The following is a 20,510-nucleotide window of genomic DNA, read 5'->3' as shown; positions in this document are numbered from 1 at the left end:
TATTTTGGTGGCATGCATCTGGACTTGAGCAGCTCAAGTAACCCTGAATGAAGCATAAGGTGTAGACATTTTTGTGATTTAACTCCTTCCTTGTGATCAAAATTAAAGGAACAGGTGTGAAAATAACACAATGTTCTGCCCAACTATAGCTGTAAAGACAATCCGTTTTATTGCCATTACTGACCTGCCATCTCAAATTGAGGTCAGTCATGACAGTTACTACATTGGCAGAAACAGTACTTCAATAACATACAAACACAAAATGTTTTCTATTTGTAATAGTAAGTTACAAAAAGTGTTTAGCTCACATAAAAGCTGCCATATAATCCTTATAGTATTAACCATTTGGTCAATTCAACACAATTCCCCATTTTGCCCCAGATAGATACTCATTAAATATATATTTTTTTTTTATTCTGAGTTTCCAGAGACTAATTGAATGATGTGATGAAACAGGTCAGGGCATTTTTATGTGATGGAACCAACAAACTGATGATGTCCTCTCTGCAACCAGTGGTGGTTAAACACAGCTCTTACCTGTCATCTATCAATTTGCATACTCCCTTCTTACCAATTTGTCTTATCTCATGCCCAGCTTATCTGCTATAACCGATAGTGTTTCATGAGGTCTTCCAAGTCCACAGACATATGATAGATGGTCGTCATTTTCCCCATTTTCTGTCAGTCCGACAGAATATTTTTGTTAAAACCCACCCACAGTTCTGCTCACGTTCCTCCCTCTCATCCTTCAATTCTGTTCAAATGAAGTACTCTTTCTTTTCTTCTGTTGAAGTGTCACTGTGGGCCTGATCAGGGTCCTCCCCTGGGGCAGGTTCTCCTGTGGTTCTGTAGGCACCCTTATTGTGGCAAAAGTACCGGTACAGAAGGAAACCCAGCACACCTAGCGTTAGCAGTACAACCACGATGACAACTGGGGAGAGACAGTCAACTAGGTTTATAATGTATACTGAGGTCACGCTAAGGATCGATACATATGCATTAAAGCACAGGGGGGGGGTGAAACATGAAGTGAAAAGAAAATAGCTTACCTCCAATAATGACAGAGTCATTGGTTTGAGTAGGAAGCGCTGTTGTAGGACTCATGTCTGTTGATGAAGACAAAGGTTTATGACAAAAAAAACTGTTTTATTACTGGAGGCTGCTTTAGTATATGCACAAGTAACAATATTTTCCATATATATTGTATGTAATTATAAAGTAATCTGCTTATAAAAGGCTTAACTGAAACAGCCAGCACCTCAGGTCAGAAAGCCTTTGACATAAGTGTCTTAATCAGAGGTAAATAAGACTGAGCCATCATGAAAAGGGGTTGGGATCAACCCTAATGGTAAATATAGGTACGGTACTATATTCTAACACTGTAAGTTATGTCATGAAATAAGTGCCACATGAAATCAGATATCTTTAGCACAGAAAATATGTCTCACTAACCTGTTACAGTGGAATAATTCATGGTGATTGATGTCAGACAGGCTATATTGGAAAAAAAACTTAAGTATCCATATTACAATGTAGAGACAGTGTGTAAACAAACAACAGAAGTAAAATATCCCGTTTTCCTAACCACTAGTAACTTACTCAATTTGTTACAATAACTTAGTGTGGTGAAATGTACAATAACTATGTTTAATTCTTTACATTAGGCTATTCAAACATGAGTGAACCTCGACTTAAGACCCCTACACACTTCCTTATTTACAACAAGCTTCTCTAAATAAAATGCATTAAAATGTAGAAGAACAAACGTAAAGACGATACATTTTAGGACATAATAATCAAGAATTATGGGTGTGAAAATATTGTGTAACTAGTCAATATTACATTTAGAGAGAGAATTTGTAGACGAAGAGATAAGTTTACGTCGGCTGAGAATCTTGGAACAAACCGGATCACTAAACCGGTTTCTCCCTTCATTTGCGCGATGCTATTTACCTAATGGTCTCCGTAAATTGACGCCGTTACAGTAGACGGGTAATTACAAATACAGTAAATGCCGGAATACAATTTCTTTAGATCAAGCAACGAGGTCTTAAATGAAAGACAGCACATATCATATTTACTGGTTAGCTACATCATTGCACTATACTGCCATTGTTAATCAAAGTCGTGCTCAAAGTGTCCGCAAACTTTACCTGAAGTAGCCAGCTAGCCTACCTAGCTAGATCTGCTGAGAGCGATATTACCTTCAGTGGGAAAAACGTTGTCCTAACAAAAATTATAAATTAAAGGTACATAATAGATTAGGTTATAAAAAATAGTAGCTACCTGTAATAAGCCTGCCACGAACAAGACAGCACAAAAGCAATAGCTTTCAGTTTTCACAGGCGTGCTTACTATAGCAATACGGGATGTTCAGTCTCAAACTTTCCTGTTGCCTACGCGTTCACGAGAATCGTGTATGCTCGCCCTCGTGAACATTGTGACTCCCCAAAGGCATGAAACGGGTAAAAGTTAAAGGTAAGGTAAGCCAAACTCAGTGGGTAAGGCTTACCATTGCCATGCCCCTTACTTATCCATTAAGTTTACTGAAGTAGATAGAGATAGTTCAGGATAACACTTTCATGCTTCAGCGACAATATTGCAGATCTACCAGAATATGAACAACAACCTGCTCACAAATGAAGACTGTTTACTACATAGGGGCTTTAATAATACATTTTATAAGAATCCAAAATGGATAAAATACACTTAGGATTTACATGCATTCATTTTAATAGAAATATTATTCAATAATATTACCCAGTAATGTTTTTTTTAATAGTAATATTACTCAACAAGCTATTCATTCAATGTGTTCACACAATAATCAAGTTATTTAGCTACAATTTAGCACACAAACAACAGAAAATAAGTCATTGTTTTTTTATGGATTGATAAAAACATCTAGTATATAGATGAGTGATCTTTTAGTTTTTCTACAGTGAAATTAAAACACAAGTCACTGTTATTGTGTATACTAGCACAAACCTATGAAAAGCACAAATAAGTATAACTATGATTTTATTAGCAAAAATAAAATGACTGCATTGTTCACATACAGCAGCTCCCAGCTACTGTTTTATCACTGCAGTAAAATTGTAAAGGCTCTTCAAACTTATCCGATTTTGCTGTGTTCAGTATTCCTTCAATCTCCCTTGTAAGTGTAATTAGTTCTGTGAACAAACAAAAAAGGTTGAAAACGTGAAAATTCCAAATAAAATAATAAATAATGCAATTATTGTCATTTTCAACAGGAACCAATGTTTTATAAAGAGAACCTTTGTTAAACCGCAGTGTTTTTCAAATCCTTTGGCTCAAGGATGTTTAATTTTTCCTCCTAAAAGTAAAAGAACAAAGTCGTATTATATACAGTATCCTAAAAGTCTAGCAGCATTCACTATGTATTTGATTATCATGAGGCCAGTGTCTATTTGAGTAAACAAATATGTAAATCAAATATGTGAGATCATACACTGTAAACACTAAGGTATTTTTTAAACAATTATTTCTGTTACTCAGGAGTTCGACTTAATAGCTGAACATTTACCACAATTGTCTAGGAATTTAAAAGACTGAAAATGGATGAGTTCAATAACCATGTCTGATAGCCTCAATTATTTTGAGTTCTGTGGTATCCAGGTTTACTGTGTAAAATGTGTGTCAGGGTCTTTTCTGAGAAGTCACCTTTTGGACAAGCCCAGTGGGCTCTACATCAGAATCAGAGCTTTCGGTTGCAGCTCCATTCTGCACACCATGAGCCCCAGAGTCCTCAGGGGCCCCCTCTTTGGTTAGCTGTGGGGTGTCCATGGTAACAGACTGGAGCTCAACACTCTCTGAGTTACAGGAGTTGGTCACTTTAGGAGTAATCTCTGTCAATGCGGCAGAGTGTTCTCCTCTCTTATTTGAGGTGGTGGACTGTTGGTCTGATGTCCAAGACTGAGGCTCTCCTTCTTTCACATCCTCCTCTTCCTTTTCTGACTTCTGGCCACTGCCAAAGGCCAATTCTGTGGTGATCTCATTCCTGCTTTGAGATTCCGGTATCTTCTCTGCAGTCGGGTCTTCGCTACGGGTGGAATCTGCGTCCAGGTTTCGAGCCTCTGAGAAGGGGTCTCCAGTAGATAGGGGCAGTGGGGAGACTGCAGGAATGCTGGTGAGTGATTCATCATTGCCAGGACTTCTAGGGGATCTGAAGCTGGACTTGTCTCTAGTGAGGGTGCCGGACTTGCCCGGACTGTGACTCTGATGGAAGTCAGAGAAGCTGGCCTTCCAGGATTTGGGTGACATGAGAGATCGCCTCTTCAGAGAGGCTGTCCTAAAAGAACATTTAGGAGGGATAGGATGGTTACATGTTGATACCATTTTCTGTAACTGTTGTTATGTGTCCCACCCCACAATCTGACATAAAATTGGGAGTTAGATAAATAAAACTGCTGGTGAGCGATGTAGTATTATTTCACCTTTTTGTAACTTACCGATTCAACCCCTTAACAACAAACTCCTTTTCTGGATGCTGATTCTTGAGATCCTTCATCACATTCTGCAAACTACTGTTGAACTAAAATAAAAAGAATATTAGACTAGTTCAAAAGTAGATGTTAACCTAAAGAACTAGGACTTTTGTTACTTGAGTGATAACAATTCATTTTATTTTTAATAAACCAAAGTGAAGCCACCCTAGCTATTAAGAAAGATATGACCTGTACATACTGTAGCCATTTCCTTGAAAAAGGTGTCTCGTAAATTTGAGATTGCTGTGAAGACTGTCACATAGCACCCAATACGGCTTCAGGAACAATATGAGAAGAAAAAACATGACTTAGAATTTGTCTGCTGCTTTTCTTTGATCATACACATGACTGGATGACTGATTTATTTGAATGGTATTCTGCTATCTGGCTCTGTGTACTGACTCCTTACCTGTCATAGAGACCTGGGAGCTCATCCTTCAGTTCTCTATTGATGTCCTCAAAAACACTTTTTGTTCTGTTTACCTCTTCAACGGCCTGTACAGAGAGAAGCAACAGATGATGTTCAAGTTTGCTGTTCAACTGTATTATTTTCACAATCGCATACAGATTTCTTGGAAGCAATGCTGTTGGTTTTCAGAACAATGCTATGAAATGAACTGTGCAGCATTTTGCAAGATTAACTGTAAATATATTCCAACTACGTGATACCTTCAACACTGCAAATACATTCATCAAAAGATGTCTGTGGGTCGCAGGCTTCAAGCAATCATTGCAGGTAAATGATAAGCAATCAAGTACCAGAGATCATTACTTCATTGTACATAAGGTTAATCTGTCTAAATACTTTTGTCCCTCTAGGGTACAAGACATGATGCCACTAAACTATGAATCCAATATGTGTGAAAATACTCTCAAATAAAAGCACTGTCTACACTTGAACCCCATTGTCATTGTTCTGATTAACATCTGAATTGTTGGGATACAGAGCAGAAAAATGTAAATAATGTCCATATACTTCTGGAGTTAACTGTGTATACTATAGGAATTACTTCAATGATTTGGTGCAGAAACCCTACTGTAGTATATGGTTGTTATGCACGACACATGGCGGAGTGTCTGTATACAGCCATGATACAGTATATTGGAAATATACCACAAAACGCCTTATTGCTATTATAGACCAGTAACTAATATAATATTTACTGAAGTATGCTATAATTACTTATGTGGTTTTGCAAAAATTACTGCAGTATTTACTAAATGTTTTGATCGTTGTCATCTAATTGTTGAAAGAGAAGAAAGGTCATTGGTGGTGGTTTAAGCAAAAAAACATAATCATATATTTTGAAAAAAAAACAAAATGTGTAGAAATTAATATATTATTTTACATTGCTTCATTTTCTCAAGAAAAACATGAAGAAAATCAGAGTATTTTCCATATACTGTCGATATTAGCGGCGCTACTACCATGTCTCCATCACGTTTGATAGCCCACATTTCTTCATAGAGAAAATGCGATAGGAAATTATTTAAAATGAAAAATTATGAATGTCTTTCCCTTGTCTAATATACAGTAATTTAGATATTTACTGTCAATACAAGTATTTATAAAAAAAAATTATTTTGGCAACAAAAAAACGATTTAGACAATACGATTCAATTTGGTTCCAGAGACAAAAAACTATTATGAACCACGGGTCTAAGACAGGCAGGAACAATGGCAAGAAAATGATCAACCATTCTGCAAACATATTTAAGCATTTGATCATTGCTGTTTTGCTATGTTCAGGTTAAACCACAGTTCTAAAAAAAAAAAATGTAGTACGAGATTGAGAAAAGCTACGAGGAGGGGTAGGCTATCTCGTCTGACTGACCTTGTCTATCTTGACTTCATCTTTCTTTTTAGCATTCTGCAGTGCCTCCAAGTGGTGACGGGAGGAATCGTAGTCAACCAACTTCCTGCCTCGTTTGGCCACCCTCTCCTGGGAGTTAAAGGAAAGAACGAATGTGAGAGAGAGAATATTTAGAGTTTTGTGCATGTGTGTGTTTCCAATCCCTTTACCTTGACATCTGGGAACTGGCTTATATAAGACTCCATGGTGCGAAGGGCTTGATCCAACAGCTTGGTCTCATAGTCATTCCACAGAAGGTCTTCACCCTATTGGCATTTTTAGAACATTGAATAATTTTCTTTACAGAAATCTGCATGATAATAATCAACAGTCATGGAGAGCTATGACTAACCTCTACAATGGACCCAAGATCCTCTTCTCCTTCCCAGCCCGTCTCATATAAATCATATAGAGACTGGAAAAGACGTTTTGAAGCTTCCCGCATTCCTGTGGAAAGTGGACAGCACAGAGCATATTTCATGCCTTAATTGGGCCTTAGTTGGACACTACCGGTTGTGGTAAAGATATAGAAAACCATTCCATTTACAGACAATATTGGACAAGAGCACGTTTAATTTACAACATAGATGGGCAGAAAAAAAAATCTTTACCTTTGACAGAACTAAGGTAAATCCTCAGGTCCTTGTATAACCGGATACCATCAGTCTAAAGAAACATGTATAGAGTGACTTCTCTAGTGTGTTCATAAATAAATGGGATTTACAGGGCCTTGACATGGGACAGAAATCATAGATTTGTTTAAGGTTATTGTCACATGGTATGATTTGTGTTGCATTGTCATGGTGAATACCTGTTGATCATTTACATTCAGGAGGCACTGCTCAAAACTTTCATCTCTAGTCTCCACTGTCCTTCCAAACTTCTGCAAGACCTAAAACATAGAGTATAGTATGCAAACACTGAACTGCTTGATACTGTTGCTGTGCATTACACTGAGGAAGTTGAAGGACTGTATACCTTTTCTTTGCCCCTACTCAGTTGCCTTTGTAGTTTTTTGGCAAAAACACCAGCACCTCCTTTTGGGCCGTTGTCCTCTGCCATAATTTCTCCTTTTCCCTGGGGTTTAATCCTTATGAATATAAATATTTAGAAATTATATGGTTAAGACATTAGTATGGATGTATGCCAATTAAACTCAAGCTCAAAATGAAATAATCAATGTCTAAAGCGCATGACAGTTTTGGACTACAAATCCCAGGGTTCTTAGCGCGCATGTGTCTTTTCAAATCGACTTAAATTGCCACTCCTACATACTATTATGAAAGAAGTGAACTTTACGCAGGACTGGTTTTGAAGATTCTGTGGGGGTTGTCCAATGTTAGATTACCAGTTGATACTTCAGAATTTACTGGATATGATAATGGGGACTACTATAGTGAAATGTGCAGCTACAGACCTGGGAATCCAGTGGGCTGGATGGGCCGTAGCAGCAGCTCTCAAAACTGAGAAGTTCTATGACTTAGCTGGTAATATGCTGATTGATATGTCTATTATTATTTTTTTATTCATGCCGAGTCGTTATGTTAGCAGTGATTTGCTGTAATTTTAAAAGGTTTAAATGGTTATGCAAATGTTTTCGGTTTAGACACACTGTAAACATTAATTCGGCCTAACATTTTAAATTTAAGGTATATTTTTTATTTGACCCATTTCCAAGTTACAAAACCACTGTTATTTAAACAGGTTTGTTGTGAAACAACTTCGACGACAGCGAAGTAAAGTCAGTTTTATATTGGATATTCGGCAGCGATTTTGATATTGAAAATCAATGATAGAATTTTCTATAGCTCTTCACAAAATAGTTATTTGACTATGAAAATACTATATTCGGAACCATCGGAGACTGTAAAACATCTTATTTTTTACTGGTTCTTTTACTATTTATTATATAAACGTGACTAGTTGTCCATAATTCAGAATATATAGTCTCATAGTCATGATAAGCTTTTTGTAAGAGCTATTGAACATGTACATTTAAATTAGAATACTATGAAATGTGAATCTAAAATGCAGAAGTGTAGATTACTGTCCATCCTCCACTGATACAGAAAATGTAATTGGCATTCGGGACGTTTTTTTGGAACGGCTATCAAATCGGAATTTGAAACAAAAGACAGTCAGAAGACATCATAGTCAGGACACGCTTCACTTAAATTATTTTCACATGAGTTTTGAATATCCAATATAAAACTATCTTTACCTGTTACGGACTCCTCCCTAATTAAGCACCGTACTTGATGTAGCGAACCATCCGGTAACTTCAAACTTGTAAAAGTAGCCAAAACACTTGAAAGCCTTAATCCTCCATAGCCAAATAATATTGCAACAGTCAATGAGAACGAGAATATGAGATAACCTGCCACAAACTGAAACACTGTAGCATAAGATTGGTATCATTTTATCATACCTATAATATGAAGTCATAATGAGTATAACAAGTAACAAGTTAATAAGTATTTCACAATATGATGCTATTCAGAATGTACTTTACCATTAGTCAAATAAAACACAGCAACTTACCCGTATAAACAGATGAATAGTAATTCAATGTAATTAAAAAATTAATGCATTCCTAGACAAGCTTCTTCAACTTGTCTGCTAGTGGCAATCCTTTATGATCTGTCTGTGCTCTCTGAAAGTTTTATCCTTGAACTTTGGAGCCAATTCTCCCCGTCTCTAGGCTCCTGGGTAACATTCATTGAACACGCCTTACTCTGCAATTTCTGTGTAATAGGGGTAGGCAGAGCCATGTCTTACACTGATTAACCTTGCTCTTTGTATTTTTTTAGGGTCCGGCACATTTGTATTACTCGCCCACCTGAGTCGTTATTGGGGAGGGACTTATCATTTGAGGCAAAATGTGCAGACGGGATTGGTGACAGCATGGGGAGTAAGGTAAGCGTGCTAACCGTCATGGAGACAGTTGCATATATATTGTCATCTGCCATGCCCAACAATGAACTCCCATGCACACAATGGAGAAGACAAAAAAACAAGGCAGAGACAGAGCTTTAGTGTACTCTGCACATTTGCTTGCCATTAAAAATAGGTATTGAGTTAGTACATCAGTCTTATCCAAGGTGAGACTGGGTGCTGCAGAAACCTCAATAGATGTGAGTCATTAAAGTTGAGTTAATGAATAATGCCTGGCTAGTGTGACAGTGGTGCTCATGTTTGTAACTTATGCAGGCTTGGAACATTCCTTTTTATGCGGATCCTGAAGGACGGCCATGATCGCAGGTTTAACAATGTCAGAGACAGCCCAGGGACATTCTTTGTGTACTGGAGTGTTCAAGGTACTAGTACTTTGAATCTTTATGGTTCACAACTTTCTTTTTTGAATTCAGCCTCTCCAGCAGTGATTTCCATAATCCTTGAGCAAGCCTGTCTAGCCTGCTATGCAATCCGCTTTAACTCACAGCTCAAACTTTTTGCCCTTTAAAAATGTAAGAAAATGTATTGGAATATCTGGGCTTTATCTATTGTGCCTAAATGCGTTAGAACATAAATTAAGTTTACCAATGTAGAGTTTTCTTCTGCTTTGGAACCTGCTTGCATTTTACACACAGCAGGGTGTCTTATTGAGAGCTGGTGCAGTATCTTGACATGTATTCACATTGATTTAGATGTCTGGTTTATTCAACCCATGGTTCAGTACCTAATTATTTACTCAACCTTCCAGCTGTCTGGGTGTTTATGACACTCCTGCCCACCCTCATCCTGAACAGTGAGAAGCGAGATGAGCCCTTGGGCCTGAGGGATTACCTGGGCTGGGGGATATGGGGCATAGGCTTTGCTGTAGAAGCCATTGCTGATCAGCAGAAGTGGCTGTTCAAAGGGAACCCAGATAATGCTGTAAGTCAGTTTGGTTGGCTTCTTCAGGGTTGCCGATTTTGTATATTCTCTTGGATGAGGTGGGGTATTTGTGAGGTTTTCTCACAAAAACATTCCCTCCAATAAAATCAACGTCACGACTCTCCACTGAAATAGTTCATAGTACATGAATTTACTAAGAGAGTACCCTTAATCCAGTGTTTTCATTCTGTCCCCAGGGAAGGTTCATCCAGAGCGGGCTGTGGGGACATAGCCGACACCCTAACTACCTGGGGGAAATAATGCAGTGGTCTGGACTGTGGCTCGCGGCATCGTCTGTAATGGTGGGTTCCCAGCATGTCAGCGTGCTTTCTCCACTCTTTGTCTGGTTCCTGCTGCGTCACGTCAGTGGCATTCCCATCCTGGAGAAACAGGCCATGAAGAAGTGGGGCTCGGACCCAGACTTCCAGAACTATATCAAGAACACACCTCTCCTCTGGCCAATTCCTAAGTTTTAACGTGTTGCATACATACATCCTTTGTAATTTGGTGTTCTGGGACAAGGGGAAACTTTCAGAACAAGACCACTGTAATCATCAAGTACCCAGTGGTTCTTCTCCTACAGTCTCATATCAAAGCGCACACTAAAATGTCAGGATTTAACCTTTTTTGTAACATTCGATGTTACAAATTCTATACAGTTGCAGTGCACTGAGGTTCCTACTGTTGTATGTTTACAGTCGATATAATCTTTAAATTCCACAAAGTTACCTTTCCTACCAGCTTTGGTAATGTTTGAATTCAGTCAATGCAGTAGACCTGGACAGAGTTACAGTGGTACCTCTAGGTTTATGTTATTAAACTGTATCAAGAGTTACAGGAACAACAGTGCTGTTTAGTTGCAGCAGACCTAACAGGCTGCTGCTGTCTTCTGAATAATCTGTACTCTGATTTGCTTTTGTTCAAGTTATATAAGCAATACTACTAAAATGAAATAAAGCAACAAAAAAAAAACTCAGATGAAGACTATTTCCAAATCACAATGTGATTAAAGTACTAATGAAATTATGCAGAACTGGAACTGAAAATGCTTTAATTAAAGCAAATATGACAATCTTGTTGAAATTCCATCAGTTTGCAGGTTCTCTACATCAAATCAGAATTATTGTCCTGCAGTTAGGGATTCAGAACATTCAATCCAGAACTAACCTACCACTGAGATGATAATAGAAATCCAGAACTAACCTACCATTGAGTAAACAAAATGATACGAGAAAGTCAAAATGAAGACAAGTCGAAGTTTTAGTAATTAGGCAGAGCACTTGTAGTGCAAGCTACAGTATATACACAATGTGAAATGTTTTTTTCTTCTCTTCAAATGTGTACCACTAAGTTGAATGAATCAAAGTCCAAATGTACCCATCTCACCAAGCAGACTGATACTTCTAAGTAAGTTGATTATAGCCGAAGAAAGCAGACTTCTAATGTCTTGTCATTGCAATACTGTGGCTAGTCTGGATTATATAAAAGACAAACTGAATAAAACATGCAACATCTAACTGCTAAACCAAGTAGACATTTCAAAAAGTGATTATACAAACAAACAGGAAAAGAAAACAAAAAAAAATATCCCACTCAGTTTAGCCCATCATAAAAAACAATGCAACGGTTTTACTAAAAGTGATGCAAAGGTTAAACTGCATGTCGGACACATTAATATGACAAAATCAGACAAGTGCATTTTCAACCAATGTTGAAACAATATTTTTTCCTTTGTAAATAAATCCCAGGAGGATTCTGAAGAAAAGAAAACTTACTTTTTTTTTTCTACAAACCTAGAATTTATAACTGGTTATGAGAAATCAATGGAACATATATTCTGAGCAGATTTCTAAAGAAATCTTAGCTTCCAAATTGACGTTCCCTTTTGGTTAGATAAAGATGCAATAACACAGGTGAAACATTAAAATACAAATCTTACTATTTTGAAATATAAAACCTATAAAAGATGCATTTACAACATCTGTGGAAGCTTCACTGACATCAGTCTGGTGTAATATTGTGGAGCAAAACAGTAAAAATCCATCCATCAGAAATTGTCCCACTCTGTGGCTGCTTTGGATTACTTGAGGAGCGGAGACGCAAAGAAGTTTCCCTGGCGACTGGTGAATCCCAATTCCACAACAGACTTGCTCTTACTCCCGAATCTAAGAGATAAAACACAAAAAATTGTAAAGAACATTTCAAAATCTATAACACTTTTTTTCCAAAGTAAAGAACAATAGTAATAGCAATAATCATTTGTAACCAAAGTTTGCTTGCTGGTTAAAAATTGACTAAAATTAACGAATCAAACTCGAAGGTCACCCACATTTAAAATCCACAGCAACCCTAATTTTCACCCCCCATAAATAAATCACCTCCCCCTAGAAACAATCAATGAAACTGCATCGTGACACATCATTCACTCAAGTTTGGTCCAAAAAGTACCATGTGTCTCACCCCTGAGCGTCTGTAGCAAATGTCATCAAACAAATGCCCAAATATAGCGCCACCATGTGGTCAATATTAATGTTCTTGCATATATTGAATCTTGAGACATGGTTACAATGTTGTCGTTTTTCAAATTTACAAATATCTTTGGCTGATTTGTAAACATGCATCTGCCATACCACGCCTATGTGAATATATCAAGTTATGTTTTTGGTACTTATCTGAATATTATTAAACTGAACAATCATTGTATATTGATGCAGTAAATCAAGTTCCATACAGAGGATCAATTCAGGCCAAATGAGTTGCATTTCCACAAAATCTTAAGTGGTAAAAAAAAAAAATCCATGAAAGAAATACTTTATAGGCTGCTGAAGCAACAGTGTTCCTGAGGAGAAAAAAGGTCTATGTACCAAACGTTATGACATCAGGCCAAACAGGAGGAGGGCCGTAACCTCGCCAAGTTAGCATTTTAAATAGACTGTTATAGCACCACCATCAGGCCAATCAGTGTCATTTTGGAAATGCCAGATCTCCATGGCAACTCACATTATTCACCAATATTCCCACATCATGGAGGACAATAAATTATAATTAGGGTATAATTAACAACAGTCTGTCAGGGTTGTCAAACAAATGCATCCGAATTGAGACAAATGACCAGTCAAGTTCTACCACCAGAATCACAGAGTGTTAATAATGTACTAGTTCAAAGGCATGAAATGCTAGAGACTTCTTACTTTGGTGTAGTCTTGCTTAAAGTGGATCTCATGCGTTGGCCCAATGAGCTGGAGGATGGGGTTTTGTTCATCTGGTGGTGTTCTGGAGTGGTAAGGGGACCCAAAATGCTCACTGAAACAAAATCAAAACAACATTCAACTCAACATTAGGAAGATTACCTCAGTTTGTAACCAAACGGTTTTCATATGGATGGAACATGTTTGTATAAAGTACTTTTTTTTTTACAATAAAAGGTCAAATACACTGCATTTGAAATAATCAGCAACAAGTCTCATTTCAAAATGTCTAGGTCAAAAATGTATTTCCTATTTCAGGTTAGTTATGTTTCAAATGAAATCCATTGGAACGCTAATACGCTGTAACGACCGTTATAAACAAGAGTTGGGCGTTGTGATGACTGCCTATCGAAAGACTGATTGCTATTATCACTAGCTGCCACATCACAATGTTATAAACAATGTTTTATTATATTTGAACTTGACTCACGTCACCAGAGTCTGGTGGTGAACAACCGTGCACCGCAGTGAGTGACAGGCAGGGCAACCTGCCAAAAGGCCTGATAACTATTTTCCATAACATACATGTTCAACACGTAGTAGACCATTATCCCAATGCCAAAGAACAATGGAGATTGCAGGAACAGCCTTAAAAAATGTTCCTCCCCTCGCCTCGTTCATGATCAACCATCAAATGTATCAACTGCAGACATATCTTTGGGGAATAACAATGGTCAAAATATGATAAAAGAGGTCCTTTTCATGTCCATACAAAAATAATATGCTTTAATATTAAGGGAAGAAAGACGCTAGCAGAAAGATGCTTCATATTCTGGGGAATATTTTACTATATTTGTGAGGAAGGAAGGCCTAGAAAGTGTTACTGTTTCATAAAACATCCACTGCATGCACAAAGGTGTGACAGAATCCAACTTCAGGAGTATAGCATCAATCTGTGAATGGTCTGGTCTTATCTTGATAGCGCCTACTATAATAATAAATAATGACCCATTTGCGATTTCATCACGCTTTTAAAACATCCAACCAGCTCAGTACACATAGATGATTTTACCTATAGCCTTTAAACTTAAGCCTTGTCCTAACTAAAGGTTACTGTTTTTCCTCGTCTTCTACACGACGGTGAGCATTATTCGGTCATCTACAGCAGAGGTCTTCTATGGCCTACTGGGTAGTTAACGATTGACAAGTTCATGTAAAATAATCACCTAGATATATGACTGGCTAGACTGTGCACACGCACTCACCTTTCTGGTCAGGAGTGTAACAATTAGCGTTCTCAATGATCATGTGATCAGGGTGCGGCTGGTCATGGTCCACCATCATGAACTGGCTCCAGTACTCCAGCGGCAGGCCCAGCAGCCGCTCAATAACCTGGGGAAGGATCGAAAAACATTCCCTTCTATACAACCTCCTAGGACTTACAGCGTGCTGATGTCAAGACAGATTAGATTAGACATTGACTGTAATGGTGTTTTTTGTGGCCCTCATCATCCAGATGAGCCTGACCTTGGGTTGACGTTTGGTGTCCTGCAGGATGGTCATGGGCTCTGGGTCAGGCACCGCATGGCCAACAATCGTAGGCCCAAACACCCGTGCCAGGTTGGTGATGTCCATCTTAGTGTCCAGGCTTTGCGCGACCCTGAACAATAGGTCACGGGTCAAAGAGTGTTGAAGCATGGCTACATTTTACAACATTAAAGACCTGGTTTTATGAAAGTGAGCATGAAGAGCAGTGTTGATAGTAATATGCCCGGCCAATGCCCACCTCTGGAGGTGAATGGTCAAGAAGGCCAGGGTATCCCTGTTAGCCTGTGGGAGGTCACTTATGGTCTGGTACATCAGGGCAATGCTGTTGTCCTCATCCGCAAGCTCTGGCAACACAGAGGGAAATGTCAGAGCACAGAAATTATATTAAAAAAATAAAAATAGAAATATATATAATTAATAATACATTTAAGAGGTTTACTCCAGAGGAGTAATATTACAGGAACTTAGTAACTACAGTTAGTTTTTCTCAATCGTTTTGGCTCATTTCTCAAATGAGAATACTTTTTTTTCAAAACAATAAGTTCAAATCTCTGAACAATTAGTTTCTTGCACCAGAGCAAAGCAAATTGCATGTGTTTAGGCACCTGTGCAAAAGAACAAGTACAATTGTCTACAATAGGCACAATACCTACATGATCAGGCTTGCTGATCAAAACGGATGAGTTGATTCTCAGTGAAATTGTCCTACTCTTCACAACTGCTTTCATCGTTTGAGCAATCACATGCAAAATGATCCATTTAATTATCAAAATCTGTCAGACATACATGAATATTCCATAAATATATACAACATTAAACATTTGTGATACCTGCCATATTTGCAAATTATCTGCCAGGTGGCATAGTAATGAAATAGCAATCTCCATGAGATTTCCCCCCCGGTGCATCGCAAAGGAAAGTGAAGTTGACGAAAATCTCTTCCCAGACCAACAAGAGTGACAGGATGTTCAACAAGAACATAGGAACCTGTACTGTTACATACCGTGAGGAGGTGCATTGTTTTTTTCTGAACTACCACAGGGTTTTTCATTGTTGCAGTTCTGTTTTCATGGATGTCATTTTGTGGCAAATGTTCTACACAATACATGCATTTTCTGTTCACATGTGACTACATTCACTGTATACATACAGATGTGCATATCCTTTTTCAGTATTCACTTTTCCCAGTAAACTATCATCACTGTTGAAACATGTATCTAAAAAGCTGTGTGATACACACCAGCATTCAGCTAGATGAAAAAGTAGAACAAAACTGAAATGTACAACAAACACTTCCAGGGTTGACTGCCATGGGGAAAAAACATCTAAACATTTTGATTAGTATGGCTCACACAATGAGAAATAAAAAAAAACTTTTAATTTTGGTGGCACTGGCCAATTACCTGACACAATAACTAGGTTTTGAAGCATGAATTATTTTTGCAGACACGCCATAGAGTTGTGATGTCCCATGACTCAGTCGTAACGATTCCACTTAGTTTACAGAATGTTAAGACCATTTAAAAAAAAAATAAGCCAAAGCCATTGGCTGTAATAATGAACACATCTGACTGTTACTAACCCCACAATTCAGCCAGAGTGCTTGCCTGCTTATCTCCAGACCAAATGGCTTTGCAAAGCAACCACAACACACAAATATTCAGTCAAACACTCAATAAAACCAACCCTACCTGCAGCCTCCATAAAGGTGCGGTTGAGACGGAAGGTAAGGAGGGGCTCTTTGAGGTTCCTTAGGAAGTCCTTGAGGAGGCCAGTGATGCAGTGAATATCATCCACCTTGCTTAGCAGAGGCACAGTCTTCCCCCTCAGGAACTTTTCCTTCAACTCTTTGATCGTGCGATCAGAACCGGACAGCCGATAAAGGCCAGTCTACAAAAAGAAAGAACAACAATGACACTGGGACCCATAAGAGGCTGATAAAGCTTTCTAATTTGTGAAACACAACCGAGAGATTAAGGCTGCAATGCCACTGTATAAACCAAGACAGCCAATACCCAGCCCATTGTGAGACTGAGACAACATTCACCTCATGTAGGCCCCTCTGCTCAATCTCATTGACACAGTGCACCACCAAAGAAGGAATCATGGGAGACTGAACATGGGAGACGTAGTCTGCAAGTGTTCCCTGTGAGGGAGAATAAACATCAAAGAGAAGGTTTTTTCAATTGCACCATGAGATACATGGGGAAACACTTATTATAATAAAACAGATTTATATCAGAAAATAATTGCATAAAGGGATTTTTATTCAACCATCTCAGATTTGCGTTGTATCAAGTTGAATATTGCACCATGGTGCTTTGACTTCAAATCGCTTGCATGCATGCAGTTCAGTAATAATAAAATATCTGCTTGGAATTTCCCCTTACCTCTCCAATTCTGACAGGCGTACCCCCAAGACTGGGGATGCATGGGAGGGGACAGCGTTCACGACACTCGGGGTGGGTGACCACTCTACAGTCACGGCACTTCAGGGAGATCTTCCCAAACTTGATCCTCTTGCCACAAGGCACACAAGACTCTGGCTTGATTACCTGTGCATGACACGGGACGCCGGTTGGTTTGATCTCACGTAACAAGTGTTGTAATTAAATAAGCAGCACGGGAGACCAAGACTCCTAAATACATCAAGAACTTTACATGAACCTCTTCTCAGTTGGAAAACCAATAACATTCCTACCATTTTGGAAACAAACTCGTGAAGACGAACACCCCCGTTACTTTGGGGTGTGCTGGGTTCCTGAGGCCTGCTCTCTTTCTCCGGTCGGCTGGGCTCTTTGAATATGACTTCCTCAGACTTGACTGACTCAGAGTCCCACTCCAGCGTAGCTGAAAAAACAGAGGGAGGTCAAACAGGACTGAGTCTGACAGTGCAGTTATGAACATACACCTGTCACAGTGTAAATGATAATGTAGCTGCATGCTGATTTCTTTTTTTTAAAAAGTCGATCAAATCTTCAGTAAGCGAGGAAAAGCCTGTACCGGTCTTCCTTCTACTCCGTGTCCAGTAGGGAACCGCCTCAATGGTAGAAACGGCTTCAATGGCCCCTCCGTCAGCGGGCACGGTCAATGTCGTCTTCGCCACAAGAGACTCATTTCCCTAATGACCATTAAGAGTCAAGTCACCGCTAACCTAAACAGTATATTGGGCAGACATTTTTCTCAGTCTGCTATAGAAATGTTACGAAAATATTTACCCTTTCAGAAGTTCTGCCTGTTGACCGAGACCTTTTGGATGCGCATGGTGGACCGTCAATGAAGTTTCTGGAGGCAGAGCGCTGTAACGATGAGGTCAAAAGGGTTTAAAAGCAATATACTCGCTCCACCCCGAATTCACACATTCATTACATTTATGAGAAACGCAGTACCTTGCATCCAATAAACTTTGCTTACCCGCTTTTCACGTTTCTTCAGTCTCACAGTTCTCACAATGGACGAGTCCCAGTCCTGGATTGGTTTATCAAAACAACAGACCATGTTCATAAATAGGCAAACCAATAGTCTCAATCACAAAATGTATTGTTGTTAAAGCCTTCTCCCTGCTAATGATTTGGCCATAATACATTCAGACGAGACAGAAACACAAACTCACCAGAGAGTCATCCGTTTTATCATAGCTGATGTCTGATAAAATGGAGGCAGACTCATCTATTGTCTGCAATCTATAGAAAATAAAATAAAATGCTGTAAACATTATGTTGGGATTATTTGCTAAATATGAATTTTACAGTATGAAACGGAGCAGCTAAAATAAGCAAAATATGTTAAACCTACTAGACAATACACAGCAAAAAGGCACCAGCCGTGAATGCTCACCTTCTGCTGGTGTTAAGGTTGGCTGGTGCCGCCTGAGAACGTGCATTGAGGAAGGCCAAAGCAGAACGCTGCTCTTCATTCAGCTGGATGTTGTTGCTGGAGCCCTCAGTGATCAGTAGCTCCCGAATCAGCTGGATCTGACGGTCCTGTAACAAGGCGGAACACAGCGTGTTAGTGAGGGAAGGTGTATAAGTTCCTTCAAACGTTCCTTGGGAGAACAGTAGATCAGTCAGGGGGGGGGTCTAATGAATACACACCAATTTCTCACAATCAGCCTCTGCCTTTTGGCGCCGCCGAATTTCGACATCAACTTGATTACGAGCATGCTTGAGTTTGACCTCCAGGGATCCCCTCTCTGTTTCTGCCTTGGCAAGCACTTCCTTGCAGGATCCTAGGTCCTGCTCAACCCGGAGCCATCTTCGACGGCAGTCCTCAAAGTTGAGGGCCATCTGGATGAACTCTGTTAATTGAAAACACAGAATGAGTTTGGAAAGCTTTAAATACATCTTCCCCAGTAATCTTTATTCTTCATTACCATGTCAAATCAATTGGAAATTAATTACTTACGGGGTTCAATGCTCTCATTGAGTATGTCGACATGAGACCGCAATTTTTCAAACAAGCTGTGTAGGTTTAACACACTAGTGTCCATTTTTCTGTAAAAAAAGAGAGGAAACTATTAAGTATAGATAACATTTATAAACAAAAAAAAGAGTTTCAGTAGATATTTTACATACGAATAGCAAGACATCACAAGTACTCAATCTAAAATGGTATGGAAAATATTGTACAGTAACAACATTTTCCAGATACATACATTTCCAGTAAGCTAACAAAATACAGTTTAGTTGGAAAGCTAGTACCCCAGGCAGAAGCAAGCTTAATACAGTACCCAATCGTGTCACCAATGTATGAATCAAAAACGGTCGTAAGGTAAAATAGCTTTCCTTGTACCGTACTAGTACTGTTCAATTACCATAAAGTTGCATCTAATCTAGCAGCTAGCATACTAACGTTCCAGTAAATTAACGTCCGCTAGCTAGCTAACTGCTAACGTTAGCTTGCTTAAATAATATTTAACAATTACATACCGTATGAGTCCACCACTCCCGGTACAAAAAAGAGCAACAAAACAGCGATTATTAAACACGTCAATGTTTTGACGACTTGAATGACTAAATGTTTTATTCTTTTGTTTGGGTCATCTCTCGCACAACTCATGGATTGTGTTTTCAAGACAGGCGCGTTGCATTTCAAATGTAACCACTGGCCAATGAATACGAACTGACGTTTTTCACGTAGCGGTTCGTCGACGCACACAGGAGCACACAGGACCAGCCCATTTCCATCGGCCAACTGCGGGGTGAATACTGCCTGTTTTAGCTGATCCAGTATCAGACAGTCGATGATCGCATACCCTCTACTCACCAAGATTACTCTTTGTATGTCGCTTAACGTAAAACAGAAAATTGACCACCAACTAGTGCTCAGACTAGTTACACGGGTAATCAGGTTAGGCAAACACAAATCATAAACAAACAATAAATGTAATCGAACAATTATTCATTTATATTTTAATTACGTAAGAAATGTAATTATTGTTACGGTCATTATTCAGCATTAGCTTGATTTAACATTCATTATTTGTATGACTATACAGACCTAACATTGATTCCATCATATTATCTAACTGAGTTATT

At 38.8% G+C, this 20,510-nt stretch overlaps 3 protein-coding genes and 1 long non-coding RNA gene across 4 annotated transcripts; 1 reads left to right on the top strand and 3 right to left on the bottom strand.

Annotated features, from left to right (window-relative positions):
* Positions 1-145: 145 nt before the first annotated feature.
* Positions 146-2,398, bottom strand: LOC117595379. The gene is made up of 4 exons (XR_004576576.1): positions 2,287-2,398; positions 1,453-1,494; positions 1,050-1,106; positions 146-931 (listed from the first exon to the last, which is right to left on the bottom strand). It is a non-coding gene; the product is annotated as an uncharacterized LOC117595379 (long non-coding RNA).
* A 1,262-nt stretch (positions 2,399-3,660) lies between these two features.
* Positions 3,661-9,093, bottom strand: bin2a (bridging integrator 2a). The gene is made up of 11 exons (XM_034295842.1): positions 8,903-9,093; positions 7,340-7,451; positions 7,173-7,253; positions 6,973-7,027; positions 6,714-6,808; positions 6,532-6,627; positions 6,344-6,451; positions 4,918-5,003; positions 4,708-4,783; positions 4,473-4,555; positions 3,661-4,312 (listed from the first exon to the last, which is right to left on the bottom strand). Exons 2-11 carry the CDS (start codon positions 7,421-7,423, stop codon positions 3,661-3,663), a joined length of 1,416 nt encoding a protein of 471 aa, XP_034151733.1. The 5' UTR covers positions 7,424-7,451; positions 8,903-9,093.
* On the top strand, positions 7,575-11,926 carry si:ch211-210c8.6. The gene is made up of 5 exons (XM_010890553.4): positions 7,575-7,848; positions 9,172-9,277; positions 9,572-9,678; positions 10,065-10,237; positions 10,435-11,926. Exons 1-5 carry the CDS (start codon positions 7,698-7,700, stop codon positions 10,711-10,713), a joined length of 816 nt encoding a protein of 271 aa, XP_010888855.2. The 5' UTR covers positions 7,575-7,697; the 3' UTR covers positions 10,714-11,926.
* Positions 11,480-20,117, bottom strand: racgap1 (Rac GTPase activating protein 1). Its single transcript, XM_010890557.3, has 17 exons — positions 19,902-20,117; positions 19,378-19,466; positions 19,068-19,270; positions 18,811-18,956; positions 18,587-18,656; positions 18,388-18,441; positions 18,192-18,272; positions 17,977-18,094; positions 17,675-17,823; positions 17,364-17,528; positions 17,021-17,119; positions 16,665-16,863; positions 15,212-15,317; positions 14,953-15,085; positions 14,691-14,817; positions 13,429-13,540; positions 11,480-12,402 (listed from the first exon to the last, which is right to left on the bottom strand). The coding sequence occupies exons 2-17, from the start codon at positions 19,460-19,462 to the stop codon at positions 12,318-12,320; spliced, it is 1,932 nt and encodes a 643-aa protein (XP_010888859.2). The 5' UTR covers positions 19,463-19,466; positions 19,902-20,117; the 3' UTR covers positions 11,480-12,317.
* Between the last annotated feature and the right edge of the window lie 393 nt (positions 20,118-20,510).

The sequence above is a fragment of the Esox lucius genome, chromosome 12, assembly GCF_011004845.1.
Source record: "Esox lucius isolate fEsoLuc1 chromosome 12, fEsoLuc1.pri, whole genome shotgun sequence".
Lineage (NCBI taxonomy): Eukaryota > Metazoa > Chordata > Actinopteri > Esociformes > Esocidae > Esox > Esox lucius.
Note: the sequence above shows the minus strand (reverse complement) of the source record. Positions and strands in the feature narration are given on the sequence as shown.

Bases quoted from the DNA above. Each gene is read 5' to 3' on its own strand.
- bin2a (XM_034295842.1), bottom strand. From the start codon at position 7,423: ATGGCAGAGGACAACGGCCCAAAAGGAGGTGCTGGTGTTTTTGCCAAA. The intron at 4,556-4,707 runs GTATGTACAGGT...TTTTTATTTTAG, and splicing joins TTTTCAAGGAAATGGCTACA to TTCAACAGTAGTTTGCAGAA. The intron at 4,313-4,472 runs GTAAGTTACAAA...ATGTTCTTTTAG, and splicing joins GTTGTTAAGGGGTTGAATCG to GACAGCCTCTCTGAAGAGGC.
- si:ch211-210c8.6 (XM_010890553.4), top strand. From the start codon at position 7,698: ATGTTAGATTACCAGTTGATACTTCAGAATTTACTGGATATGATAATG. The intron at 9,679-10,064 runs GTACTAGTACTT...TCAACCTTCCAG, and splicing joins TGTGTACTGGAGTGTTCAAG to CTGTCTGGGTGTTTATGACA. The intron at 10,238-10,434 runs GTAAGTCAGTTT...TTCTGTCCCCAG, and splicing joins AAGGGAACCCAGATAATGCT to GGAAGGTTCATCCAGAGCGG.
- racgap1 (XM_010890557.3), bottom strand. From the start codon at position 19,462: ATGGACACTAGTGTGTTAAACCTACACAGCTTGTTTGAAAAATTGCGG. The intron at 15,086-15,211 runs GTGGGCATTGGC...CCTATTGTTCAG, and splicing joins TTGACCATTCACCTCCAGAG to GGTCGCGCAAAGCCTGGACA. The intron at 12,403-13,428 runs GTAAGAAGTCTC...TTTATCTCTTAG, and splicing joins TTAAGCAAGACTACACCAAA to ATTCGGGAGTAAGAGCAAGT.